General features: G+C 37.6%; 1 protein-coding gene across 1 annotated transcript in view; it reads right to left on the bottom strand.

Moving 5' to 3' along the window:
• ZFAT (zinc finger and AT-hook domain containing) overlaps nt 1-25,850 on the bottom strand; it is a 304,336-nt gene that overhangs the window by 140,940 nt on the left and 137,546 nt on the right. The window contains exons 5-9 of the mRNA XM_036741178.1: nt 25,204-25,354; nt 19,617-21,079; nt 18,542-18,774; nt 6,027-6,114; nt 1,761-1,910 (exon numbers count right to left, since the gene is read on the bottom strand). Coding sequence (XP_036597073.1) covers nt 1,761-1,910; nt 6,027-6,114; nt 18,542-18,774; nt 19,617-21,079; nt 25,204-25,354 — 2,085 coding nt within the window. The remainder of the gene's footprint in view (nt 1-1,760; nt 1,911-6,026; nt 6,115-18,541; nt 18,775-19,616; nt 21,080-25,203; nt 25,355-25,850) is intronic.

The following is a 25,850-nucleotide window of genomic DNA, read 5'->3' as shown; positions in this document are numbered from 1 at the left end:
TGGACATAGTCTAAAATAAACCTGAGACAGGAAGTGCTCATTTCAAAGGGTTCATAGTATTCTATCACCTAAAATCCTACAAGGCAAGGAGGGATGCTCTTGAGAATGAAATTCCAAGGGTAAAAAACACTCCCAACAAGAAAGAGTAGAGAGTTGTCTAAAGAGACCAATTGCATTGCATAGGGAATTTATCAATCAAATTAGATTTTAAAATGAAAAAAGAGCAAGTTACAGAGGATAAATACAAAAATCCAGACTGATCCTATAAGGTCTCCATGACTTTTTAAGGCCACGCATATCCATATAGTTCTTTCCATCATCCATTGGCTTGTGTGTCATTTCACTTCTTCCGAGATCAATGTTGTCTATGATTCACATAGCATGCTTAATAGAAGTGACCACAGTACTAACATGCTACTCTCTTCTACTAATTCTTATCTCAAGATTTATTGCTCTACTTACATTTCTTTGATAATTAATGTATACACAATCAAAAAGAAGAATTTCAGGAAGACATCTAAGAGGACTGATAAAAAGAGAAATTGTCACACAGGGAAGGAGCTTAAAAATAGGTTTAAAATCCAATGCTTTGCTATATCTGCTAGACTGGACTGATATATTTGGGTATTTGGATGCAGTACACCTGAGAAAGCTAACGCTTCTGATTTGACACTCTAGAAAGATTGAGAAAATTATTGGTGAAACAGTCATTGCACCAGTTCTTTGGTACAGCCTAATTCGAGTTAATTTGGTGACTAATGAAGTCAAGGTCACAAGTGCTATTATCTGGGTAAGGCAATTATATTCATTGTGATGCATGCCCAAAGATCATCCAAGTCTGACTAACCATTTCACAAATGGATGTTATAAATAACAGAGCCGGTGGCAGGTCCTCAATGGTTTGGTGCAAATACTACCAGGAATCAGTGAAAAACAAATCAAAGCATATGCATTCTCTATAGCAATTGAGTAGTACTATCTTGGTATATAAACAACAGCCCAAAGTATTTAGCAGAACAAATACTTCTATAAAAGCCAAGTCATTTGATGATATAATAATACTTAGTCTCACCAACTTGGGAAGCAAAATTTCCAATTTCTTTCCCTAAACACACATTTTATAAAGAAATGTAGATGATAATGCTAATGGTACTGGAAATATTTTTCACACTCAAATTTTATGTTATTTGTAAATCCACTGAGAATGCCTATTCACAGCTAATTCATTTGACCAAGGTAAGACATAACCATTTAATAGAGATTCAGTTTATTAACTCTCCTTGTTTCATTTTGGGAAGTCTAAAAGAAGTGCTATTTATGATTCAAACATTAACTCCACCAAATGTTGCATACTAGAATATGTGTACAGATATTCTTTTGTCTTTGCTTGCTGATTTCATTAAGCATCATTAACTCATCAAGATGGTGTTTACTCTCCCTAACAAAGTGATTAGGTGGTGCTTTTCTTTGCTCTTCAGTCTCTTTGGCTATTATTTCTTCACACCCTTTTGCTGTCACAATAATATCTAATGAAGACAGTTAAATAAAGAAGCCATGGAGTTGAGAAATGTCAATTTAGGCATAATCTGCTAATTTGCTGATCATAGCAGGACACATATCCATGAGGCAATGGAGAATTCCAACAGGCTCCGATCTCCAGAGACCTGACATTCTTACTTCATCTAGTTCAATGTCACCCTAATGAAGAACGTAAAGCTAAAACAGAAAGGTTGTTATATTTCAAAAGCACATATAATTACCTTCATGAGCCCAGATATGACGTTGAAGATCTGATCCATTCTTCATAAAATAAAAGTCACAATATGGACACTTTACAGCTCTCTTTCCAATTAGCCCTTTCAGTTGAACCCTCCTGCCAAGAATCTCAGAGATGGTACTCATGGAGACCTCTAGAGAAAGAGAACAATAGGTCTAAGTCTCAAGGAAACTTGCTTTAAGTTAGCTGTAAAATAAAAACTGGGGGCAGCTAGGTGGCTCAGTGGATAGAGCACTGTGTCTGAAATCAGGGAGACCTTATTTCAAATTCAGCTTTAGACAGCTCGGTGACTCTGGGAAAGTCACTTAATCTTTGTTTGCCTTAATTTGCTGGAGAAGGAAATGGCAAACCACTCCAGAATCTTTGCCAAGAAAACCTCATGGACAGTATCAGAGTGCTATGATCCACAGGGTCACAAAGAGTCAGACAGTCAACAACCACAAATAAAACATAACAATAACATGTGCCTTGATCATTTTTGGTTCAAATCCTAAATGAAATTTGTCTATAAAAAGTAGTTTCCACTAATTTTATCTCAAAAATGTTAAAGTCACATGTGTATTTATATGGCATTTATATATTACTTGTACAGATGAAATGTGTTGTTACATGTGCTTACATAGGGTAGCGTGCTTCTTCTCTGTCCATTTTTTAGTTTAAAATTGTTTTTATTATTATTATTATTACTCGCCCTTCAAATTGTCACTTCTTTGTTTTTCAGTTGCTCATTTCTTTACCTGCTCACTCACTAGCAACAATCTAGGCCTCTTGTACCAACATTATAGACAGACTAGAGAAAGATGACAGAGAACTAGAATATATAAGGTTGAAAGCCACTTGCCAGATGGCAAATGGCTTCCATTATGCATTTTGGAGAAGGGTACATTAAAATACTGTTGGTATACATATAAGTAAAACTTCAAACTAATTATCGCATTGAGTCTGTTGTGGTACAGAGGAAAAAGTAATAGAATTTAAATTAAAATAAAAAGGTTTGAGTTCTGACTCTGATACTTATGAGATGCATGACCTTGAAGAGATCCTCTAATGGCTACTGAATTTAAAGCCCATTCAAAAATGTTTAATGGAATTACACATCCTGGGAAAGAAGAAGCCAGTCACTAGATATAGAGCAGCAAGAATTTTTGAAATTGTTAAAACTAGAGTCAGATGTCACTTCCTTTGAGCCTCAGTTTCCTCACCTGTAAAATAGGGAAGATAGTGCTTCTCTCTTTATATCACAGTACTACAGTGAAGGAAAAAAATCCTTTGTAAATGAGCCATGACATTTTTTTAAGGTTTGCAAAGCACTTCATAAATATCTCAAGGTAGCCTCACAACCATCTGGGAGGCAGATGTTATTGTTACCATCCCCATTTTACAGGTGAGGAAACTGAGGACGATGGAGGTTAAGTGGCTTGCCCAAGGTCATATAGCTTGTATCTGAGGCAGCATTTTAACTTGAGTCTTAGTGACTCCAATATATAAAGTAACACTTTGTGGCAATAAAGTAATGCATAATATGGCAACATATAAAGTAATCACTGCAGTATGTTACTGTTATCCAGAAATGTATCCCTTAAAAACACTTATCTATTTCAACAATCTGGCTAGCAGCTGTTGTGGGGGTAAAAGACCAACACAAGCCCAACAACAAGCACACTACCAGCCCAGGTTCTTTTGATCTGCTTTACTAAGAAAAGCAACATTAAGGGGTTAACAAGCTTACTTTAATTCAGCATACAAATACCATTCACTTAGTTCAGGGGAAAAAGCCAGCACAGCACCCTGAACTTCGGAGCAAATACAAACAAATTACAAACATCGACAGACAGGCCAAACACAATTCATTGTTACCAACATCTAGCTTAACCCCGGGAGCTCATAACAAGGGCTGGCCCAGAGTCACACGCGCCACCATAGCTGTGGGTAAGAGCTCCGAAAAAGAGAAAGCCAACCCCTGGTTTTATATCTTTCTCAGGGTCAAGGGTAAGTCACACACGCGACTCACCCATGTGCCCTAAAATCATCACAAAGAGGCGACTTAAACCCACGTGGTCTAAAAGCCTCTGATGTCCCAAACATGTCACTCAAACTCATGTGTAAGCTAGGCCCTCCCCTGAGGCAAGGAAGTCACCAAGGACTCTCAATCTAATCAAGGAAACAAAGGCCAAACTCTTCAAGTTTTATGTGTATATATATATCTTATCCATATATATACATATATATGTACACACACACACATATATATATTAAAAAATGACAAAAGAAAAAAAATTCTAGTTTCAATGTGTTTTATTTTCATTTTCTTGGCCTCCTCCTGGCCCAGCTTTGTATCCTCATCAAGTCACACAGTGCCTGGAACATAGTAAGAGCTTAAATGCTTGTTGACTGATTGACTGGCTAGGTTTTCTCTAAAGTACTTTTTAGCTAAAACATATTTTGGTCCTAAGAATGGCCATCCTACATGATTCTCCAGTCCAAACTATAGGCACTGAGGGGGGATTCAGAAATTACAAGGACATGATAGCTTATATTTAGATAATGCTGCAATGTTGCGAAGTGCTTTACAAATATTATTTCACAGCAATGGGTGCTATTATTATCCCCTATTTTACATATACGGAAACTGAGGCAGACTGAGATCATGTTAAGAGACTTGCCCAGACTCATACTTCAAGTACGTGTCTGAGGCTAGATCTGAATTCAAATCTTCCTGACTCCAGGTCCAGGGCCCACCACACTGCCACCTGGCTGTCTCCTCGTGATTTTTGTCCCCTCACCTCTGAATTGTGGAGTCAGAAGACCAGAGTTCAAAGTGCATTAACTAGTGTGACTCTGGGTTTGGCTTCACTATGTCTCAGTTTTCTCATCTGCAAAACTGATAAAATAATACTTTGTACTACCTAGCTTACTGGACGTACTATAGAAATGTGAGTTTTATTACAATATAGTTAGAGGGCTAGGATCCAAATAATACCTAGTAGAATGTGTTAAGGACCCCAAGAGAGGTAAAAAGTGCTGTGTGATGATTTCTGCCTCCAGGATTCCTTCAAGTCTCAGTGAAAAATCTCTCTTCCTACAAGAAGTTTTTCCCTATTCCCCATCGGGGGTTTAGGGAAGACTAGCAGCTCTGGCGTGAAGGTTTGTTGAGGCTTTTACAAGGCCGCTCATTCACCTTTGGTGTCTACCTGTCACCCAATTCTCACCTGTCACTCCAAGAAATTGTAACATGAACAGCAGCCACACTGCGGTAAACCATCCTGACAGATATGTTAAACCAGACTGAGGGTAACTGATAGGCCTCAAACCCATGGGTGAGTTAGGTGGACATCTACCCCAAGCATGTGAAGACGTCTCCTGGCAGATTTGGCAGAAGAGAACAATTTGTTTCAATAGCCGAGAAGGAGGCTGAAGCAGGCACTGTAGAGCACTTACAGCTTGCTCAGACATAGAAGACACCAGGGTCATCCACTTCATCACAAGCCACCATCGGCAGTGCTTACTTTTGTCCTGCCACGGGACTTAGAAGAGAGAGTGAGGCTGACGACTGTGCAACTCTGCCTCACTCAAATCCACACACACACAAGTCACAACATCACCTCCTGGTGTCATTGGTCCTCCTCAAAAACTAAGGATGAACAGGGTGTCATGGATACCTGTGGCTGCCTGGTAAAGCCTCTGGGTCCCTTCTCAAATTGATTTTTTAAAATGCATAAAATAAAATACATGATTACAAAGGAAACCAATTATGCTTAAAAATAGTTATCAATAGTTAATAAAAAAATAACAAATTCACTAACCTCAAATTAAAAAGCCCTGAAAACCAAGTTTATATGAGGGTTGTTTTAAAGGCTTAAAGGTATAATATATGCCTCTATCTATATGTAGGTATATGTATACATATATGTATGTATATGTATACATACACATATATAAAGAGCTTTGTAAACTATAAAGGTAGAGATGTATAGGTATATGTGTATGTGTGTGTGTGTATACATAATACATATATATGGTACTGTGTGTGTGTGTGTGTGTGTGTGTGTGTGTGTGTGTGTAAAGAGAGAAAAAAAAATCTATTAAGGAAATTGGCTTTCCCTCACTTCATTTTATTTGGACTAGTCAGTGAGCAATGGTATGTTTTATAAAACATATCAATTCTGCTCAAATATGATTCCTTCAATCAGCATTCTGTAAGGTGAAAATTATCCCTTCCTTATATTTCTTCCGAACAGCTTTTACTCACCAGGATGGTTTGTCTTGATGTGTGATTTTATCAACCTATCTTCTGAAAATGACTTTTGGCACACTGGGCAAGAATAACTCCTTTTGTCCTTAAATGGAAAGAAAACATAATCAGTTAGCAACACTACAAGATGTAAACCTGAGCTCTGAAAAGTACATCTCTCAACAAATCTGTAATTAAGAAGTTCAGATGTAAATCTCTGTTTAAGTCATCATTAGAATGATTGTTTTAAAGACGACTCTTGAATAGCTTGCAGTCTTTATGAGTTATCTTGGGCTCTTTCTCCTCCCCCTTCATGGCCATATTACTGCTCATGAAGATTATCAACACAAAGAGAACTAATGGAGACAGGATTAAATTGGTACCAGGTGATTTTGCTACTTTCCAAAAGTTAGGTAGAAGAAGGAGCTTTAACAAATAAAAAGATAATTTAGTGCTGTATTTGTGTATCTGATTCATAAATGATCATTCTTGATGCCCTCTCCTTACCTACTCTGACTCCTGTAGGAAAGACAATTAAAATTAAGAACTAGCAGCAACGGAAAACAACAAGAGAATAATATGAAACCATAGACTCAGAGTTGGAAGAGGGATTTCAAACTCATTTAGTCTCACCACTAACCAAATCATGAATTCCAACTATGATATCACTAAGAAGCAATGATCTAAATTGAAGATCTCACTACCCTCCTGAATTAGCCGAATCATTCAACTTTTGGACACCTTTAACTAATAGGAAGTTTTCCCTTATAAACAGCTGAAATTTGACTCCTTATATATGATGATCAAGCTATCTGATGGAAAGAAAATATATGTATCGATGTGTATTGATTTGTATCATATTTTTAAAGTATCTGTTGTTCAGTCCTGTCCAACTCTTCATAACCCCATTTGGGGTTTTCTTGACAGAGATACTGGAATGGTTTGCCATTTCTTCTCCAGCTTACTTTACAGATATGGAAACTGAGGCATACAGGATGAACTGACTTGCCCAGAGTCACACAGCTAGTAAGTGTCTGACACTAGATTTAAACTCAGGTCTTTCTGACTCTAGGCCCAGTGCCCTATCCACAGCACCACCCAGCTGCCCATTTAAAATTGTCATTAATCTCTCAATAGCCCAATCCAATTGCCTTTTCTCAATGGTATCTTCAGATGATGTTTGTCCCTTTATTAATTCTTAATTCTTATTCTTTTTTAATTCTTCTGTAAATTTTTTTAAATTCTCTTTCTTTTTAACCTCTCAGTAGCTTCTGACACTGTTGACCATTCTCTTTTCCTAAATACTCTCCTGTCTGAATTCTCCTGACCCTGCTCTCTCCTGTTTCCTTTCTTGTCTGACTCCTCTTTCTCACTCAATCTCTTTTGCTGCAGCTTCTTTATCTTCCATATCCCATCCCCTACCTACAGATATATCCCAAGTATCTAACCTGAGCTCTCTTTTGTTCTACTTCTACACTCCCTGGGAGTTTCAATTATCACCTCTATTCAGATGACTCCATGACTTTACATCTAGCCCTAATCCCTTTTCTGAGCCCCAGTCCTGAATCAACAATGGCCTCATGGTAATAACAAGTTGCTCGGCTTGCAGATATTTCAATCTCAACATGTCCAATATAGAATTCACTATCTTCCCTTCTCTCTCTCCAGCTCTGCCTCTTGCCTAATCTTCCTGTTTCTGTCAAAGGCACCATCACACCCTACCATTCACCCCAGTTCACAACCCTTTCTTGACTCTTTGCTCTCCTTCACTGCACATATCCAATCAGCTGCTAAGTTTCAGAAGTCCTATCTGACATCTCCTTTCCCACAGAGTCTATGAGTCAACAAGCATTTATGTTCTTAGTATGTAAACTGGGGATATGAAGGCAAAGAACAGTTCCTGCCCTCAAGGAGCTTACATTATAATGGGCAGAAACAACGTGTATGATATCTAGATATATACAGAGTTGTAGGAAGTTAGTCTCATAGGGGAAGGCATCAGTGGCTGGGGGGATAGGGAAAGGCCTCTTAAAAGTGATGTCTGAGCTGAGCTTTGAAAGAAACCTGGGGAACTAATAAGCAAAGGTGAAGGCACAGAGCACTCTAGGCAAGGGACAAGCCAGAGAACAAATGACAATGTCATGTTCAAGGAACTGCAAGTAGGCCACTATAGCTGGACTTCAGAATATGTGAAGAGGGAGAAAGTCTAAGAAGACTGGAAAGAAAGGAAGGAGTCAACTTATGAAGAGGAAGAGCTCTCTAAATGATTACCCTGAAGGCAAGAGGAAGTCATAGGAGTTCACTGATCAGGGAGGAGGCACTGTCAGATCCACACTTATAAAAAATCACCCTGGTGACTGAGTGCAGGAAATATTGGAGTAGGAACAAATGAGCCAGGAAGACCAGCTAGAAGGCTATTGCAATAGTCCTGGCTGGAGGTGAGGAGGGGCTACACTAGGGCGGCAGCTATGTGAGGGGAGAAAAAGGGGACATAATATGACAGATGTTATGAAGGCAGAAGCAACAAGATTTGACAATGCATTGGTTCTCTCCATTTCTGTAGCCACTACCATAGTTCAGAGGCCACTATCTCACCTCAGCTAGATTTTTTCAGTAGCTTCCTCTTTGGTCTTCCTTCCACAAATCTTTATCCATTTTAATGCACCTTCCAATCAACTGACAAAACCATCTTCCTAAAAGCACAGGTAATCACACCATCAAGAAATTTCATGGAGGGAGAAACAGCAACTTTTCTTCTTTTGGTAGTTAAAGCTCTTCATGGCTGCACTCCTTTCAAACTTCTGATCCACTCTGTACTCTACTCCACAGTCTTTGGTTCAAACTGGTATACTTGCTATTTTTCCTTCATGATATTCCATCTCTCACCCTCCATATCTTTGCACGACCCTGGAATTCATTCTCTCCTTATCCCTGCTTCTTAGAACCCCTGGTTTATTTCCAAGCCCAGCTCAAACTCTCCCTCATACAGCAAGCTCTTCCAGATCTCCCCAGGGGCTAGTGCTTCCCTCTGGAAATCATCATGTATTTATTTTCCACATATTTTACAGATACTTTTAGGTGTATGGGCTGTTTTCCCCCCACCCCAGGAGAATGTAAATTATTTGAGGGCAAAGATGTTTTCATTTTGTCTTTGTAATCTTAGTACCTAACAATGCCTGGTATATGCCAAGTGCTTAATAAACACTTTCTGACTGATTGTTTCAGAACACCCCAATTTACAAATGACACCTGAAACAGGAGAAAACAGTGTATCTTCATATTAGCAAAAACCATAAGAGGCACTGATTCCAAGAGACTGTTATGCCTTATATAGGCAAAAGTCCTTCAGAAAACGAAAGCCTCTTTTTTCCTCCTTTTAGTGATTTGTTAATGAGAAATTTGAGTACTCAGGCTTATGATATTTCAATCCCTTCCATTTGAAAGCACCTCTCTCAGAGGTAGCACCCTTCTCCCCCTTCAGTGTCTGCCTGTCAATCTTATAAGCCTATATATTCTGGCCAGCTTAGATTGAATCTTTTCAAGTTGTTTGTCCAAGTCAACCCTGAAGACTTTTTCTTAGGTCACATCATTAGTTCTGTGCTTTTAAGCAATCTCCTGTCACCATCCTTCTGGGTTCTTGTTACTGAGCCAGTCCTTCAGAGTAACCCCATCACTTTTAGCACCAGCTCATCAGAACTGCTGTTCTAAACTCTATTTCAGAATTCACCTGGGGCGCTCAATTGGCATTGTGGAAGAGGAGGCCCATCCCATTGCTGTAGAGCTCACCATGCCCTTGTCATTCATGTTGACAGAGGTATTCTGAAGGGCTTTGATCAGGTTTACAACAGTATCTCCCTCACAGCCTTAGCGATTTGATTTTCTCTCTCTGATACTCTGAAAGCAATTTATCCCATAGCTTATCAGGGTCCCTTATTTTCGTGATGTCTTTGAAGATTCTCAGAAGGGCACAGACAGTAGGCAAAGGGGCCTGGAAGACAAAGGCACTTTGGTGGAGTCTCTGAATTCATTTACTCTTGTTTCACAATCTTGGTCTAGATAGGAAATGAAAACCTAAATTGCCATACACCTTAAAAGTGATTGTTAAGAGTTTCTCAAGAAGGCAGAAAGTGTGAAGCTCACCCTGTTATGATTGTAAAAATGGCCATCCTTTACAGTATATATGTCAGAATGACTTAAGTGATCTGAAACTTTTTAGGAAACTGAAGCATCAGCATGAGTGGCAGTGTGATGTGGGAACAAGACTGAGAGCAAAGAACAAAGAAGCCAAGGAAATGAGAGAGGCCTTCTAATGTGTTTTGTGCCCTCAGGCTAAATGCCTAGTCCTCTGTAGCGGAGTCACATATGTCTGGTAACCTCCAAACTAATATGACATTCAAACCCATAGGCCTCTCATGCTCACAGACAGTGAGTAAATACTAAACTTTCCTCACAAAATACAATGTATGCAATTTGAGAAGACATAACTATCCCTATAAAATGTTTGAAGTCAACAGGTAAAAAAGGAATGGAAATGGTAAGAACTTGGTGTTAATGATAAACGGTACAGTGACATGATAGGCAGCTAGACTGTGCAGCGGAAAGAGTGCCAGGCCTGAAGTCACAAAGTTGCATCTTCTTGAGTTCAAATTTGGGCTCAAACACTTACTAGCTGTGTGACCCCTGGGCAAGGCACTGCACCTTGTTTAGCTTAATTTCCTCATCTTCAAAATGACCTAGAGAAGGAAATGGCAAACCACTCCAGTATCTTTACCAAGAAAACTCCAAGTCAAGTCATGAAGAGTCAGGCATGACTGAAACAACTAAACAACAGCAGTGAGATGGTCCCAAATATTCTGATTCTTTTCTATACCATATCAGAAAATATTATCAGAGTTTCCCAGTATTTAAGGTTCATTTCTAACAACATCATTATTTTTTCTTTATTTACCCAAGATGAATTTTTATCATTATTATTATTATTGTTAGCTCAAGCTAGCCAGAAATCAGGGCCTTCTCTACAGGGTTCTCCCTCTAAATACAATCAATTCTGTCTTGCTATTTCATCCTCTAGGCCAAACACAAGAGTTTTTCCTAAACAGCAGATATCAGTTTATTTTTTTTCTTTCAAAGTTTGACTGGATGGCCAAGAGTGGACGGCTTTGTTAACTTCCTAGCAATTTAATTTTGGGTTTTTGCTTTTTAAAACCGTGAGCAAGTTAAGTTAATTTCTCTTGACTCTGGTTTGTTCTTCTGTAAAATGGGAATAACAATAATAATAATAATACTTGAACTAATTAAAGCATTAGTAACTAAATCATATTGAACTAATTAAATCATAACTAAAAGTGGAAAAGATTATGTAAACCATAAAAGCACTTATGAATGCTATATATAGATACTGGAGAAAGAGAAAGACGAATCTTGATAGGTCTTTATTATTTACCACTACTCCGCCCATGGACAAATATTTGTGGCGATAGTATTGGGCTTTCCATATGTAACAAACACTGTTATCAAAGGGAAAAGAAGTGCTTAGTCATTTCAGTGATCATATTGTTTTGCATTCTGCACTGAAGTCTTGCTTGATCAGATCATGCAAGTGGTCCTGGGTTCCCAAAAGCCACACAAGTAGAGCACATGTTCTGAGAGATTTTACCAAGTGGCAAACGCTTTGGACAGGCTCATTATGTCTTTCTTTCAAAGACCAGCCCAGCTTCAGTATATAGAGTTTTATCCAGAATAATTCATGAAGAATGTGTACTAAATTGTGAAGGGGATCACCTCTAGGAAACGTAGGCTCCTTGAAGGCAGTAATTATTTTTCATTTTGTCCTAACACACCGACTTACACAATGAAGATGCTTAATAAATACTTATGGGACTGGACTGATGAAAGCACAGATCTTTGAAGTATTAAACGAGGAACTGGTTTAATCACAGACTATCTCTAAATATGTACAAGGTGAACCACACCTCAAAATGAGATCTCTTGGAGAAAATGTAAGTATGTATATACACACACATCTATATACATATAAACACACACTGAGATTATATATACATATATTCATACATACAGAAAATTTTTCATTGTATACCTTTGAGGCGTATATATGTATGTGTGTATGCGTGTTACGTATACATACATTTATATGTGTATGTGTACACACACATATGTTTACCATGGAAGATTAAAGATATCATTCATTTTAATCTTCATCACTGTCTTCACCTTCTTCCTTTTAATTCTTATTCTCTTATCAAGGAAGATTCCATGGTAGATGACAGAAAAAATTTTTCAAGTCAGGCTTGGGGGAAAAGCATAGACTACATTAAAATCAATATAATATATAATCTCTTCTCCTCTTCTATATGTTGCTAACTCTACATTGCTCTCTATATTTTTTTGTAATAATAACTCTTCACTCTTATACAGTGCTTTAAAAATTCCAAATCACTGTCTCTACAACAGTTCCTTCCACGACATGGAACGGAAATAAATTTTCTAGATGAGGAAACTGATAGGCAGGTAGGTTCAGCGACTTTCCCATGGTCATAAATCTGACAAAAAAGACGATACGATTTTTTAAACTCTATCCAAGTTCTTTGGGGCTAACATTTTGTATACATGTTTAAAACATAAATAATAATCATACAGGATGAAATGTCCAGAGATATTGTGGGAGGCATACTCCCATGGAGGAGATCACAGATATACTCAAGTGCCACATTAATCATTAACTCCTATATCCCCAAATAGATTGCTAGGCCCTTGAAAACAAGAACATTGTTTTCTATTTCTTTTTAATCTGCTCCATAGAATAAGAAATAAAAGAGGGACAAAGAACTGATACTAAAAAACACAGAGGGAAGCTTCTACTGTGTTGAGTGGATCCTCTGTAGAAAATTTAATAAAAGATATGGAAAGAATCATAGTGAATGAGAACTCAAGGGAATTGCAATCTTGTATTAGGTGAAGGAATACTCAAAACAATCAAATCATAGATTCCCCAAAGTACAAAAGTGGCCTCCAAAGAACATCATTCTGCCTGAAATTTGAGCCATTCTATTAATGCTTTTGGCTAGTGACTGACTGCCTTTCCTAATTCTATACCAAAGTCAATTTTGTTGAAAGCACAGAAATAGAAGCAGGCCCCAAATCAGCAGATCAATAAGGAATTAAGTTAAAGTTAGGGGAGTTCCAGATGTAAACCTGGTGAGAAATTGTAGTATCTTATCTTTGTGTGTGTGTGTGTGTGTGTGTGTGTGTGTGTGTGTGTATGTGTGTGTGTGTGTGTAAACACACATATATTTTTGTGTATATATACATATACATGTGTATACACACATACATATATACATATTTACATATACATACATATGTATAAAATTGTTGTATATTGTCTCCTCGTTTGGGATGCAATGGCATAGACCTGAATGAGGCACGCATTGTGTTTTGCCTTTCTTTGAATCTCCAGCACTTAGCAGAGTGTTTGGTGCATAGTAGATACTTTAAAATGCTCATTGATTGATTGCACAAATCCCACTGCCTTTAATATTCATAGGAATCTCTTTGTGGGTAGGGGCTGTGTTGTAAACCCAAGGAATTTAGGAATGGGATGGAACCTTTCATATAAATTATCTAATCTATCCCCTGCATTTTTTAAATTCAGAAACTGAACTTCCAATAAAGTAAATAATTTATTCACAAAAAGCTAACAGACGAACCAGGACTAATCACTTATTCTATATAGCATTGTTTTGGTTTCAAAGCATTTTTTCCTGTTATTTCATTTGATCTTCACACAACTCTGAGAAAGGTGAGGCAGATATTATTTCTATTTCATGGAGGAGAAAACTGAGATTCAGGGAGGTTAGATGGCCCAAATTCATAGGATATTAGATTCAAAAAGAATCTCAGAGGCCATCTACTATAATCCATACTAGAAAAAGAATCCTGTCCACACTGCTAAAATGTGGTCACCCAGTCTTTTCTTTAAAAAAAAAAAAATCTGTTAAGGAGAAAACCAATACTTCCCAAGCAAGCCCATTCCAATCTGGCTAACTCAGATTCCTAGGAAATGTTTCCTTGTCTCAAGGCTAAACCTATCTTTCTGCAACTTCCAATCAAAATTCAGTTCAGGTGCCATTTTCTGCTTAAAGTTTTTCCTGTTTTAGCCCCCCTACCTGCTAAGTCCTCACTGCCCAAATAATTTGTATTCTTTGTGTATGTATTCTGTATATTGGGGCACCTAGCTGGCACAGCGGATAAAGTGGCAGACCTGGAGTCAGGCAGACCTAAGATCCAATCCAGCCTCAGACACTTACTAGCTGTGAGACCTTGGGTAAGTCATTTAACCCTGTTTGCTTCAATTCCCTCATCTGCAAAATGAGCTCGAGAAGGAAATGGCAAACCACTCCTGGATCTTTGCCAAGAAAACCTCAAATTGGTCAAAAAGAGTCAGGCATAATTGAAATGCCTGAAAAACAACAACAATGTTCTGTGTATTCTTATATGTCTATATCACACCATTTCACCAAATTTGAGTTGAAAGGGACCTCAGTGGTCCTCTAGTCCAATTCATACATTTTGTCTCCCTCATTATTAATGTAAGCTTCTTGAGGGCTGAGACTATTTCACTTTTGTCTTTGTATCTTCAACACTTGGCAGAGTTCCTGGCACTCAGTGAATATCCAACATATATCTATTAATGAAAGAAAAATCCCATCTACAACAAACCTAATTAAACATTCAACTTTTGCTTGAGGTCCTCCAGGAAAGGGAGATCCAACACCATACAAGGCAGCCTGCTCCACTTTAGATGGCTCTTAGTCACTTATACCCATAGCCCCAGCTTTGCTTTCAAAATCTATTCCTTCTTCTGCTCGACACCCCTTCAAATTCTTGACAATGTTTATAGTTTCCCATTAAATCTTTTCTCCAAGTTAAATACTCCTAAATCCTTTAACTGATCTTTATAAAGCAGAGAACCTGTGCTCCTTTACCCATCCTAGTTATTACCCTTCTCCTCAAGATTGTCTCCAGATTCTTAATTATCTTCCTAAATCCAGAACTGAGTTCTGTTCCTTTTCAGAGTTCTGTTCTGACCAAGGCAAACCAAGGTTGTTGGATATCTCTCTTCTTAATAGTATTAATTATAATTATATCTTATATTTTGGGGCATAATGATACATTTTCAAGATATCTTGTATTTATTTTGTATATATTGTGCATATTCTCATGTCTTTTATGCATATATGTACACATATGCATATTTATGTGTGTCTAGAATACATGTGTATTTCTTTATACATACATACAACAGACATATTTTGTTTCCACTAACAGAATGGAAGCCTTGTGAAGGCAGGAGCTATTCTACTTTGATCTTTGTACTCTCTAGTTCCTAACACAATATATAGCATACAGTAGACAATTAATAAATATTTATTGATTGTTTTCTTTAAATTTTCAGTTCCACTATCATAAAATTTTATATAGTAGGCTCTGATCATTCTTTTTATTTCTTCTTTATTTGACTATGAATTCACCTTCTTCATTTTAATTTTGTCAACTTAGTTTTCTTTCTTTTTTTAATCATATCAGTTAGAAGTTTATCAATGTTGCCAGTCTTTTCAAAAAGCAGCTTAGCTTCATCATTTCCATAGTCTTTTTTTTCCTCCATGTTTTCCATTTCCCTTTTAGTTAAAAAAGGAAGAATGCTCTCTTAGAACATTTCTTTCAGTCAATAAATGATAAGCCTGTTATGAACAAGGCTCGGTGTGAGGTACAGAGTATACAAATACAAAAGTGAGTCAATGCCTGCCCCCAAGGACCTCACATTCTACTGGAATTTGGAGTCTTTCACCTCATATTTCTTTGAATTCAAGCAACCATGTTTTGGAATGACAAAGAAAAATTAGGGAACCAGTTATCATCTGAATTCATTCTTAACTTACCTATCAACAACAATATTAGTTCACATTTGTTTTACCCATATCATTTCATTATAAATTATTATTATAATTTTTTCCATTTAAGTCCTCCTCTAATGTCTCATGTCACACAACTGATCCCAGAGTGTTGAAAGCCATGCCAGTAGAATGTACGCTCTGGGAGTTCTACCAAGCTGAAAGTCAAAGTCCAGTGATGGAATGTGCCTGCCTCCAGTGCCTAATTAACACAGTGTCTGGAACATGGAAACACTTAACAATACTTGCTGACTGCTTGAGTGTATGCTATCATCTGAGGGTCACCCTCTGCTAAACCCAAAGAGGCATATCCCCAAATTTTTAATTAGTTTTTTAAACTATTTTTACTTCCATTTTAATTCAAATTTGATTTAATCTTATTTTAAGTACAACCACTCTCAACTTTCAAAGATCAATTACTAATTTATAGAGGATCTGCAATATGCAATAGTCAAGAGAATATACAGAATAAGGAAATTACAGATGCTCAGGGTGTTAAAGCATTACAAGACTATCTCATTTGATCTTCTCAGGCTTCTTGTGAGGTAGGTAGAACAGGTACCCCATATGACAACTGACACTCACGGTCAAAGAGCCTTAGTAATTTGTCCAAAGTCACAGTCCTTGTTTGTGGCAGAGTGGGAACAAGAGCCCAGGCTCCTAATTCCAAGTTCATGATGCTTCCCTTAATGAGATCTCTTTACAAAGTCAAATGACTGGTGCCTCAGTTTACTCATTTATAAAACATGAATGAAAATAAGCTGAATGGGCATGAGACATCTCCCTGTTCTTCCCCTAGGCCAGCATCGTTGTTTAGGTGGGATGGCCAATGCTGCTATAGTTACCACAAATGTAGAGCAAAATTCTGAATCCAACACCTGTCAGTCACAAGTCAGAAGGTCACGAATGAAATGACAAATTATGAGTCATAAGGTACATTATGCTGGTAACTCCATATAGTTCGGGAGCATTTATTTTGTGCCACATCTGAGTATAACTAAAAATCCAATTATAAAAGAACTATACCTCGGGCCAATGGCTCTTATGTGTCAATCTCTTGAGGAAGATTAACACTGCACATATAAACATTATTCTTTTGTATTATACAATATATTATGAAATAATTATATTTTATAAAAATAATTCTATGAAATAATTAAACCTTATTGGTACATTTATTAAAAACAACATGAATTAACATATCACCTTTTAAAAAAGAACCTATTATCTCATTACTGTAATATTTGTGAGAGAAGATATGGAATAAAGAATGATAATATCATAGATTTAGGGGCAGAAGGGACCTCAGATACCATCTAGTCCAAGCCCCTCATTTTAAAAATAAGAAAACTTGGATCTAAAGAGGCTAGGGGTTGTGCTCAATAACAGAACATTCCCACTTTCGGTGGAATCTTCCCACTTTAGAGAAGAAAAATGGAAGGCCTATAGAATAGGAGATTTGAAGTTATTATCTCAAGAGAATCTCGTTTATGGGGGATGTGCATTTCCTAAAATCAATCCTATGACAATGGTCATTAATGCACCTAAAATCATATCTTCCTTTCTCCTCTTGCCAAAAAAAAAAAATTACAATTTGATTTTCAATTTTAGCATGGTTCAGAAGCATTCAAGTAATAAAACCACAGCCAATATTATTCATAAAACTCTAGTAAAACAAACTGAAACTTAAGAACTGTGTATATAATTATTTAATTTGCACAATTTGTAAAAGCATTTGAATAGAGGGGGCATACAGATAATTATAAAATGCATTATTATGTGTGCTTTATACATTTGTTGTATAAGGTATAGAAAGTTAAGCTTGATGGCCTAAACTAATGAAAACAAGAACCTTGGAATCATCAATTTAGAGCAGGAAGAAGTCTTGAGGATGATTTAATTTCACCTCTTCTTTTTATGGAAAAGGAAAATGAAGCCCAAAGAAGGAAAGTAGGACATCCATTTGCCACAAAGATGGTAAAGAATCATCTCAAAAATACTTATTTATTCATATATCTATATACCCAACATCCATTTATTAAATCTTGAGAGCAAAGATACTTCTCACATCTCTGAGAATGAACATAAGTTAGTGACAGCAGTGAAAGTTAAAGAAAGCCTGTAGCATCCTATAAAATTTCTTTAAAGTATGCATCTGAGAAATCTCAGTATACATCCATACAGGTGTGCCTTGCTTTGTACTATAGATACATTCACTGTAAACGTACCATACCTTGAAAGAAATTTTATAATGAATTATTTTATAAAGGAAAAAAGGAGACATTAGAAGTTAAGTGCTTTTCTAAAGAACACATAGGTATTAAGTAACAGAGTAGGAATTCAAACCCAGACTTTCCTACTTCCTACAGACTGACCTTTCCCATTAGAACACGCGGCTTTTCGACATCACCGTATCTTCACCCTCCCTTTTTTAAGTTTTGGTCTTGATAATATATACTGGTTTTTCCCAAAGCAAGGCACATCTATGTGGACTTACAGGTAAGAAAACTATAAACAAGCCTGGAGTGAAAACAGAATGTCTCTTAAGATCATATCACTTACCAGCTCAGTGTGAACTTTAAGATGCGCCTGTAGTTTATACTTATCTGGAGTTGAATAGTCACAGCCTTCAGTGGGACACTTCAGCAAGATGTTGCTGTGTTTCTGAATTACATGGCGTTTAAGGCAGTTTTTGGTGATAGAAGAATAGTTACACTGGGAGCAATAATACAGATGTTCTCGAGTGTGGGTGCGGACATGCATATCAAAATGTACCTGATACCAAAAAAGTTTGCCTAGGGAAAAAAAAAGTTAAAATTTTAGTTCAGGATTCTTCTTCCCTGAAGTTCCATCAAAATTGCATCTTTTCCATTACACTGTCATTGATGAAGAACAGCCCCCAAAGGCAAAAAAGATTTGAACTGCAAGCAAGCTTTTCTTCTTACCTTGCCACAGAAAGCAACAGAGTTTCTGAGTTCTAGCGCTACTACTTGTAAAAGCCCGTGTTTACATAGCACTTTGCTGTTTACAAAGTCCTCCATAACAGTATTGTGAGGTCGGTATTGCAATTATCATTATAACCTTTTGGCAGATCAAGAAACTGAGGCTCAGAGAGCTTAAATGATTAGTCCAAGGTCTCCAAGTTAACAACATTAAGATGTGGTCAGATGGACAAAACTGAGCTTTATAAAATACGCTCTGTGCTCCCTGAACACATGCCCAGTGCTGTCATTTCTCAGCACCTTCACTCAAGCTAGTCCCAATGCCTGTAATGTCTCTTTTGCCTCTTCTTCCTCTTCCCACCTGCCAAATTGCTTCCAATCCATAAAAGCCATGTAATCCTGGAGTTATGGAAGCAGGCTTTACATAAATACTTGCTCAAGTAAATATAATTCATTAGGGCTATTTACTACAACCCCTACAAACCTTTCAAAAAAACTCTCTTCAAACACATATATTAAATAGATCAATTTATGGCTTTTAATATTAATAACTACTACTAGGGTAAAGATTAATAGTCCATTTAGAAAGTGTTCCTTGATGACACAATGGAAATGCAGAAGCACACAGCAAGCACTGGAAGAGAGAGCCAAATGAGAGTTCCAAAATGCTACATGCTAAATGTGCCTTTCCTTACCACAATATTCACACTCCAGATCCCCATAGACCTTGCGGATCCTCTCACACATGCTGGTATTCATCTGTCTCTTTTGTAGGTTGTCCAAGACCTGCATGAATGCAGCAGTTCTAGTCTGATGCTCTGAAGATGGAGTAGTACAAGACTCAGGCTGCGGACTGATATGCACATCACCATCAGTGGCAGCTGAAGGAAGCAGCTCTGTGGCTTGGGCTGGGTTTGGGGTAGAGGACTTTCTTGCTTCCAGTTCAGCGAGGGAAAGGGCAACTGTATTTTCTCCTTCAGCCACAGGGCTCTCATTATTGGTATTCTCCTGATTTGGCTCAGAATTTTTTTCTGTGGGCAACAGTAGTGTCATTTCTTCACCCTGAATAGTATTAGCTGAGTCTCCAGGCTGGCCTTGCAGGTCATTTTTAGAAGGCACCTGAGTCTCAGCAGGAGCAGAGGTATTATTTTTCAGTAGGAAATCCTCTGAAACCACATGTGAATGGAGCTCAGAGGTTGCTACATCAGTTGCCAGTTCACATGATGGCACAGTTACATTTGCTCCCTGAGGGATCTCCAAGTCCAAGGAAGAAGTGGTAGAGATTTCTACATGGCTGATATGCCTGCTTCCATTTTCCTGGTTTGCTTCCCTGGAGCTGGTGGCTTCCTTTTGTGCATCCACAGCCTGGAACACAAATTCACCTCCCGCCAGAGGCAGCTGATCTCCAACAGTTTCTTGCTGTATGTCACCACCAGGTTCTAGAAGACAGAAACTCTGATTGATGGAGTCACTAAAAACCACAGTCTCCTGTAAGCTTGCATGTACCTCTCTTATATGGGAGCGGAGCCGTATGGAGCTAACAAACTTCTTCAGGCAGACCGAACAGACATACACAAAGGGATGCTTCCTGACATGGAGCTCAAGGGCCTGGTACTTGGTGGCCCCATGGCCACAGAGCTCACAGGAGAAGGGCCACTCGTCCCCATGAACCAGCATGTGTCGGTCCCGGTCCAGTTCATTCTTGAACTTGCGCTCACAGATGTGACAGTCATAGAGGAGCTGTCTCTTGCCTTCGCGGGTCATGAGGCGGAGTTCGTCAAAGGCATCTTTCACTTTCTTGTCCTGCAGGTCGTGCGTGTCTCTGATGTGCTTGATGAGGTTTTTAACGTCTGAGTACTTCTTCTTGCAGAAGCGGCAGTGCTGCTTGATCTTCTTGTGGACGCGTTCAATGTGAACTTTGAGGTGACCCTTGCTCAGGCAGGTGAACACACAGTAATCACAACTGAACTTCTCCCCTGTGTGTTTCCGCAAGTGGACATTGAGGTTGGCTTTGATGGCACTGGCATAGCTACAGTGGGAACACTTATAAGGCTTTTCATTGGTGTGGATTCTCAAATGGGCCTGGAGGGAGTGCTTAAATTTGAACACTTTGTTGCAGTATTCACAAGTGAAAATTTTAAGCTGAGTGGGACCTAACCTAGAAAAAAAAATCAGGATTTAGTTACGGTTAGAGGGTTGAGCTTAACAAAATAGCATGTGCATAGTCTGATAATGTCAAATTCCCTTTTCATGAACCAAATATTGGACACATGAAAGAGAATTTAATGAGAAAAGAGATGAATGTACAGTAAATGCCATGCATTGCAATCACTAGCTGTCAGCTTTATTACCATTAAATAATGTATCTCAAAACTGAATTTCATATATTCCATCATAATTTTATTTTGCTCATTATCTACTTTTGTAAAGTAAATGAAATCTGCTAATGCTTCCCTGATTTCTCCAGCATGAAATGAGAGCTGGGTCATCTGATATAACAGCATTCCATATTCCACCTGTGTATTTTTCATATGCTAATATGTTACTATGTGTAACTCTGTGACATTTAACCTCAACTGGTTAGAAAGCTCCTTGAGGGCAGGTTTCATGTACTACTCATCTCTCTATTTTCCCCATACACACCTAGCATGGTACATAATATACAGTAATAGTAACTTGGGATTATACAGCACTTTAAGATTGACAAAGCATTTCCCTCACAATCCTATGAAGCAAATATTATCCCCATTTCATAGATAAGGAAACTGAGGCTGAAAAAGGTTAAATGTTTGAAAAGGTCACAAAATGTCAGTGTCAAAATTTGAAGCCGAGTATCTTGGCTGTATAGACAGCACTTCTCTCTAACACCATGCTGCCAATATGTGTTTCAATCAATTAACCAATCAAATTAGCATTTATTAAGCATCTAAAGTGTACCTACTATACATATAAGTACAGGGTGTTGTGCATACAAATTCAAGAAATGAAGCAACTCCTACCCTCATGAATCTTACATTCCCTTGGGAAAGACAGTATGTACATTTAAAAATTTTTCCACAATAAATTAAATACAAAATAAATGCAAGGGAATTAAGTCAAAGTAATTAGGTCTTTAGCAGCTGGGGGTAAAAGGAGGCCTCAGAATAGGCTTCACATAGAAAACAGTGCTTTATCTGTCTTTCAAAGTATAAGAGGGATTCTATTAGGAAGAGAGGAGGGAACACATCCTAGACATGGAGACCATCGGTGCAAAAGCATGGATTCAGAGGGTGAAAAGTTATGTGTAAAGAACCAGCCTGGTTGGACTGTAAAATGTGGGAAAGGGAGTAATGTACATAATGAAGCTGAAATGATAGATTAGTAAGAGTCAAATGATAAAGGGCTTTCAAGGCAAGAGGAATTTATATTTTATCTTAGAGGCAAGAGAGTAGCATGGGAATTGATTGAGTAGGAGAATGACATGATGAGATCTGCTTTTAAAGAAAATCTCTTGGGTTGAACAGAGACTTGAGGCAGGGAAATCAATGAAGTGACCACTGAAAGATTCTAGGTGAGATACGATAAAAGCCTGCACTGAAGTGGTAGCTGTATGAGCAGAAAGGAAGAGTCAGATAGGGGAAGTGTGAACAGTAAGATTTGGCAATTAATTAGATATGTGGGTTGAGGGAAAATGAGGAGTCAAGGATAATGTCAAAATTACAAAACTGGGAGATTCAAACAATTGTGATTTCTTCAACAAAAACAGGGAAGTTTGGAAGAAGGGTGGGTTTGGAGGAAAAGATGATGAACTCTATTTTGGACTTACTGAATCCCTAGGATATCCGGTTTGAAACGTCTACCAAGCAACTGGCAATGCGAGACAGAAGGTCAAAGCAGAGAGCCAGGAGTTAGATTTGAGGGTTTAACTGACAATGAAATCCATGGGAGCTCATGAGGTCACTGAGATTGCGAATGCAGAGATGACCCAGGACAGAGCTTTGGGAAATAACCTCAAGGAGGAACATGATGTGGATGATGAGCCAGCAAAGAAGCCTGAGAATGAGTAGTCATTCAGGTAGGAAGATAGATATCCAAGGGAGAAGATAGAGAGTTTTGATGAGGAAGAGGTAGTCAAGAACATCAAATATAGCAAAGAGTTCCAGAAGCCTAAAAACTAAGGAAAGACCATCAAATTCAGATTCAGCAATGAAGACATTCTGATAAATGAAAAGAATGGTTTCAGTTGAGTAAGAAAGTCGGAGAAGAGTCAGCAATATGCTTCAAAAGTCTGGCTGAGCCAGGGAAGGGCTAGTGAAGTTCTTTTAAGGCTAGCCAGGACTTGGACATGCTTCTGTTTAATATATTTTTTGTTAAATGGGATAAATTAATAACTCATTTTCAACATACTACTCCCCCTTTAAAAGCTCAGGAAATCCAGTTGTCTGTTGCCTTCCTTTAAAGATGATAATAACTGTGGCAACTGCAATATCTGAATGAGTTCACCCTGAAAGGAGCACTGTGCAGCAAACAAACAACCTCTTCCATATCACACCCATGTGTGCACAAGCACATACACACACACACACACATACACACACACACATATTCTCTCTCTCTCTCTCTCTCTCTCTCTCTCCCCCCCCCCCCCCACCCTTGGGTTTATGAATATAATCTCTCCATAGAAACTACAGTCCAGTTCCAGACCTGGCATCAGTTCTTACACCAGATACTTAGATTTATTAAATAACAGTAGTGATGAACACATCTTTCCATTATACTTCTATTCCATTCCAAGTATATCCATATATACTTGTATAACCAGAATCCAGTATGAGGAAATGAAAACACCTAATTGTAGTGGTACACTCACTCTGCTTTCACTCATTCCTATTGGTGTTTTTAGTTCCTGTAGGAACTCAAATATGGTGAAGTAGATACTAATAAGCACTGCTATTAATTTAATTGCTAATGTTTACAATAAGCTGTATCTACTTTAATTTTGAAATATATATCTTTGAAACTATCACACAGCCATGTTTGATCAAAACAAGTTATTTTATATTTAAATTTAAAATATTTAAATATATCATGCTCAATAAATACCAGAGGGTATCATTCAAATGATGTAATTAAAATATTCAAATTTGAGTTAAAGTTATCAGTATGCCTAGATGCTAAACCCAAGGCTAATTTACAAAAAATAATTTAGATCTTCCTCAAATGAACAAAGATAACCAGAGGGCAATATTTTTTTTGGTACATAGAGTAAGAACACCAAAGGAAGAAAACTTGGATTTGCTTTTAATAAATAAACAAATTATAACATTTCTTCTCCAACATGAAATCCAAATGGTCTTAGGAGAATCTTTGTTCTGATTTTCTCTATAATTACATGAATGCTTAGTAAAGCCCTCTGAGCAAAGACATGCCATGTTTCCTAGCCAAAAGCAATGAATATGATAGTTATGCTAAATTGTCTAAACTTGCTTTTTGTACCATCACAAGATGAGTTATAGCTCTGTATAAGAAAGGGGATATGAAGCACAATGTATAATTTATAAATTCCATCACCTACTGACTTGAGGGTATTGTGAAGTTATTAAATTATTGCCTGAGAAGCACACTCTCATTTTCAAATGAACAATATTGAATAATGGTTGGTTCAGTCTCATTACAGATTTGCCAAAGTGATAAGCATTTATTATTAGTCAATATGAAACAAGATGCTCCTACTTAATGGCACATGGTACTAATGATACTAATTAATGGAACATTCCACAAGATACAGGAAAGCACCAGTGTGACTACAGTTTTCATTTGTCTTTTCCTTCATCTGGTCAAAAATGTTTTCAGAACTTAGGTGAGCAGATTTTCCAAGTCTACTTTAGAGGGTAAATGTCACAGCTAAAGAATGAAGACCAATTAATGTCTACTGCAAGGAAGAATAACCAGAATCTTCACTAATTAGGGCCTTGCTTACATTTATTTTATTAAGGTTTATCATGTTTGTTTTAAGTAATATGCTTCAAATTCATTAGTGATTAGCGCTCATAAGTAAATGATAATGCCTCAGAATTTTAAACATATGTTTGTATTTAACAACATGGACTAAGGTTCAGTTAACACATTCATTTGCTGACAGCTAAAGCATAAAGTCTCATTTAGACATATGATCATGCTTTGCAAAGGTTTGTAAACAGAATGTTCAATGATTAATTTAATAATCCTTCTTCCCTGCAAAGGACACTAGTCAGTGTTTAGTCTTTACTGGCAATTCACATAAATCTAGGCACTCAGCATTACCTGCTTGATTTCATTGGCTGCTCATATGGTGTTTGTTGAATGGCATATTCCTGGTACCCTCTCCGGTGAGCTAGATCAGGGATGGTGGCCTTGGTATTGGCTGCTTCTGTTTCTGGGGGCCCTGCTTCAACTGGGACAATCTTAGTGGCACCTAATATTGAGGAACAAATATGTCAAAACTATAAAATAAATGAACTTTGGTCACACACAGTGCAAACTCTTTGGCAGGAATTTTACTATTAGAGAGTAAGTTATTACATAGGAATAAGTTTCTTTACAATGTGATCCTCTGTCAGGCCATTAACTTCCATTGAGCTCACATAATTGTGTTTACTTACAAAAACAAGAGACCTTCGACTATTTCCCAAAAGGTTAACTCTAAGATTTGAAAAAAGTACTATCATTTTCCCTACTCTAACAACAACAACAAACCCACTAATATGGCTTTTTTGAGGTATTAAAAGTGAAAACTTACATTGATATGAGTATGAGGAGATCTAGTTTCCTATACTATCTTGACACTAATTCCATGCAACCTTGGGCAAATCACTTTACCTTCTGGGGTTCAGGGTCCTCATTTTTAAAATGAAGGGTTTAAAGTGATAATAACCTGTAAGATTCCATCATGATTTTTTTCATTTTGACAC

The sequence above is a fragment of the Trichosurus vulpecula genome, chromosome 1 (assembly GCF_011100635.1).
Source record: "Trichosurus vulpecula isolate mTriVul1 chromosome 1, mTriVul1.pri, whole genome shotgun sequence".
In the NCBI taxonomy this organism is placed as follows: Eukaryota; Metazoa; Chordata; class Mammalia; order Diprotodontia; family Phalangeridae; genus Trichosurus; species Trichosurus vulpecula.
Note: the sequence above shows the minus strand (reverse complement) of the source record. Positions and strands in the feature narration are given on the sequence as shown.